Below are 3,702 nucleotides of genomic sequence, written 5' to 3'. Positions count from 1 at the left end.
AAGAAGAAGAAGAAGAAGAAGAAGAAGAAGAAGAAGAAGAAGAAGAAGAAGAAGAAGAAGAAGAAGAAGAAGAAGAAGAAGAAGCAGCAGCAGCTTCGGGAGCTGGAAAGGTGGCTCAGCAGCTAAGAGCACTGACTGAGCTTTCAGAGGACTCAGGTTTGATTCCCAGCACCTACATGGTGGCTCACAACCACCTGCAACTCTAGTTCCAAGGGATCTAATGCCCCGTCCTGGCCTCCATGGGCACCATTGTACAACTGGTCACAGACATATATACAGGTAAAACACCCTACACATAAAATTTTAATTAAAAAAAATGTGCAGCTTCCCATCCAGAACCTAATTAATCACATGCTCCCCTTTTTATTTACAAAAAAGGGGAGGGGCCAAAATGAAAAAAAAAAACAGTTCCTGCCTTATCAGTTACTATGTGTAGTGAGCTGACATCTGGTCAACACATTCCCTGCCAGACCCTTTGAGAAGGCACTGTAATATATGCTCTTTGATAAGTGATGCAATTTGGGCAAAGAGAAATTGAGTTCCCCCACTCAGTAGACATTTGAACTCAGCACTCAGTCTGTTGGTCATGGCACAGATCACTTTGATGATGGGTAGAGCTGCCCTTCATCAACTGTTTTGCATGAAAGCAGTCATATTGAAGGCTCGCTGATCCCCAGAGACCAGTAACAGCTTTATAACTACCACCCATTTGCACTTGGCCTCTTGACGTGTACCTGACAGCTTATTGAGCAACTGTTGTGTGCCAAAGACCAAAATTATGGCATATGCATATTAATACTTAGTCCACTTTCATCTTCATCTTAACTAAAAATGGTAAAAACTGAACTCATCAAGTTATACCAGCAGTAGAGGTAGAGTGGAGTCTCTGCAATCTGACATCAAAACCCAGTCCCCCAGCTGCAGCATCCTCCCAGCCTGTTCTTATCCCCCCACCCCCAGACTGCTCACCTTGTGTGTGCTATTGCCCTGGGTGCCCAAGGCCTTCACCAGAACTCGGCTGGGATCCTTCCCTAGATGGCGCAGATCCCACAGGTTGACATTTCGATCCCGGGAGCCTGACAGACACAGTGCCCCACCCTGGAGGGAAGGAGAGCCTGGAGTTAGTTATCCTTGAGGTTCCTCACCTCTTAGCCTTCTTGGCCTCCTGCCTCAGCTCCCCTCACCTGGAGCAGCAACACCGCATCAATGGAAGCAAAGTGGCCATCAGCCAGGCAGAAGTACTCGGTTCGCTGTCCATCCTCTGCCCAGCGGGCCAGGTGCTGCTCCAGCTCAATGCAGGCGGCTGGCCAGTCAAAGTTCTCCTCTATGGGGTAGCAAGAACAGGGCATTCAGATGACATCAGCTGATAGAGCCCAGCCCTGGCTGCCAGGGAGCCCAACCTTCACCAGACCTAGATAGAATGCTGCCTGGATCCCAAACAGGCACAGGCTCTGGCTTTGTCTCAGGCTACCTGACCACCCATCTCCCATGCAGAACTAAGAATATTTACCCCAGCTCTAAGAAAACGAGACTAACATTTTTTCCAGGCTTCATTCTCAAACCCTAGCCCAGGTGACAGTAATCTTTCTCTCAATTCTCTCCAGGAGCCTCAGGATTAACCAACTCTTCTGGCTTTAGCCACCCAACCCAGATCCAGGGACACAGTGGTTAAAACTTCTAACTAGCCAAGCAGTGGTGGCACACGCCTTTAGTCCCAGCACTTAGGAGGCAGAGACAGGCAGATTTCTGAGTTCAAGGCCAGTCTGGTCTACAGAGTGAGTTCCAGAACAGCCAGGGCTACACAGAGAAGAAACCCTGTCTCAAAAAACAAAAAATTAAAAAATTAAAAAAAAAATCCTTCTAACTATAAACCAGGAAGCCACATCAAGACACAGAAGCTAAGGGGTGGGAAATATGGCTCGGCAGTAGAGAACTTACCTAAGTTATCCCTAGTCGCTCTTCCTGCCCCCTCCCAAGTCAGAATCTAAACCTTAGGTCTGGAGGAGGTCCAAGCACCTGTTTTATCAAAGCTGTTTGTAAATCTGACTCAGGGTTGGAGGTCAACTCCCTAATGCACAAGAATCAAACTCTTCCAGATTAGAGGAATCAAGAGCCTGAGAACCTATCAATATCAGAATCAGCAACATGTCAGAGACATGCTGAGGATGGGACATGTCATAAAGCATTTACCTAGCATAGCCAAAGCCCTGAGTTCTGTCCTTAAAAACAATCCTTAAAAACAACAGCAAAAACTCAAAATCATTGATTTCAAGTTGTCTCTTCCTCCAGAAACCAATGACCTCAAGGGCAGAAGGACCAACACACCAGCTCTGCAAAGATGACAAGGCTAGCCCAAACACTTGTAAGGCTAAGGAGCTACATGAGAACCTGTCCCAAAATAATAAAATAAAATAGAAAAAGGCGACAGGCTAGACCTAGTACTGAAAGATTACTGGTATTAATGATACCAATCCCTAAACCCCGAGGCTAGTTCAGGGTCTGGGAGTCTAGAAATTCAGAACCTCATAACGAATCCTGGATCAACACTCCATGAGTCAAGGGCTTTGTTATACTAGTTGCTGCTTGTGCCTCAAGTTATTTCCAAAGCTTGGGAATTCTTGGGCTAGGCCTTAGTGCTAACAAGGCGCAAACCCGGAAATCTCTGGATTTTAAGTTTAGAAATCCCAGGTCCAGAGCACTTCCTGAGGAAACCAAGTATCTGCCTTGTGGTCAACAAGGATTAGGCAGCACCCCAAAATTCCTCTGTCTCCAGGCAGAGCTGGAACAGCCTCGTAGTATGCTTCAGAAGCCGTGCCCACCCACAGGCCAGGTAGCACTTTCACCCATCCCAAGCCTGACCCGGGCACGAGGAGTTCCTGTTCCCAAGGGTGTACATACCTTCCACCACTGGGTAGGGTGCGCGTACGCGGCGCTGAGCGCGTAGCCTCCAGGTGACACGATCACGTACGAGGTCGTGCAACGCTTGGCACACGCACGGCAGGACTTGAAGCACGACCCGCGCATCCAGGTAGGCACAGATCTCCAGCAGCAGCTCCGGGGGAAGGCTCAGGAGGCCCGGCAGGCGCACGGCCGGGACTTTGGAGGCAGCCTTTCGCTCCGGCACGCCTAGAGATGCGGAGAACATGGACTGCAGTGACGAGCGCCGCGGGGTCAGGCCAAGCTTGGGAGGGGTGAGCACACGGGCTACGTAGGCCTCAGCTTGAGTGTCAGGGTCGGGATCTGGCTCGGGGTCCGATTCCTCCTCACAAGAGCGAGGATCCCCACTCCGCCCTGAGGGAAGCTCCATGGCGCCCGGGTGGGCGCGGCTGTGCAGGTTTTGCCAGGGCCGCGTCTTGTTTCCTAGGCAGCGCGAGATCACTTCCGGCGCCCATTAGATGACGTCAGAGACTAACACCTGCCAGATACTGGCTTGGAAATCAGAGGTCTAACCCTGTGCTGGTGTGAATGTTTATTTTTATTCATCTTTTTTTTTTTTCCATTTTAAAAAAAGATTTATTTATTATATGTAAGTATACTGTAGCTGTCTTCAGACACTCCAGAAGAGGGAGTCGGATCTCATTACGGATAGTTGTGAGCCACCATGTGGTTGCTGGGATTTGAACTACGGACCTTCGGAAGACCAGTCGGGCGCTCTTACCTGCTGAGCCACCTCACCAGCCCTTTAATTCATCTTTTATTTCT

The 3,702-nt window shown here is 49.2% G+C and overlaps 1 protein-coding gene across 1 annotated transcript in view; it reads right to left on the bottom strand.

Moving 5' to 3' along the window:
* Fbxw9 (F-box and WD repeat domain containing 9) overlaps positions 1-3,379 on the bottom strand; it is a 7,362-nt gene extending 3,983 nt beyond the window's left edge. Inside the window, exons 1-3 of the mRNA XM_021170830.2 lie at positions 2,899-3,379; positions 1,185-1,324; positions 970-1,098 (exon numbers count right to left, since the gene is read on the bottom strand). Of these exons, the coding sequence (XP_021026489.1) occupies positions 970-1,098; positions 1,185-1,324; positions 2,899-3,307 (678 nt within the window). The 5' untranslated portion in view covers positions 3,308-3,379. The remainder of the gene's footprint in view (positions 1-969; positions 1,099-1,184; positions 1,325-2,898) is intronic.
* Between the last annotated feature and the right edge of the window lie 323 nt (positions 3,380-3,702).

This window comes from Mus caroli, chromosome 8 (genome assembly GCF_900094665.2).
Source record: "Mus caroli chromosome 8, CAROLI_EIJ_v1.1, whole genome shotgun sequence".
In the NCBI taxonomy this organism is placed as follows: domain Eukaryota; kingdom Metazoa; phylum Chordata; class Mammalia; order Rodentia; family Muridae; genus Mus; species Mus caroli.
This window is presented reverse-complemented; position numbering and strand designations above follow the sequence as displayed.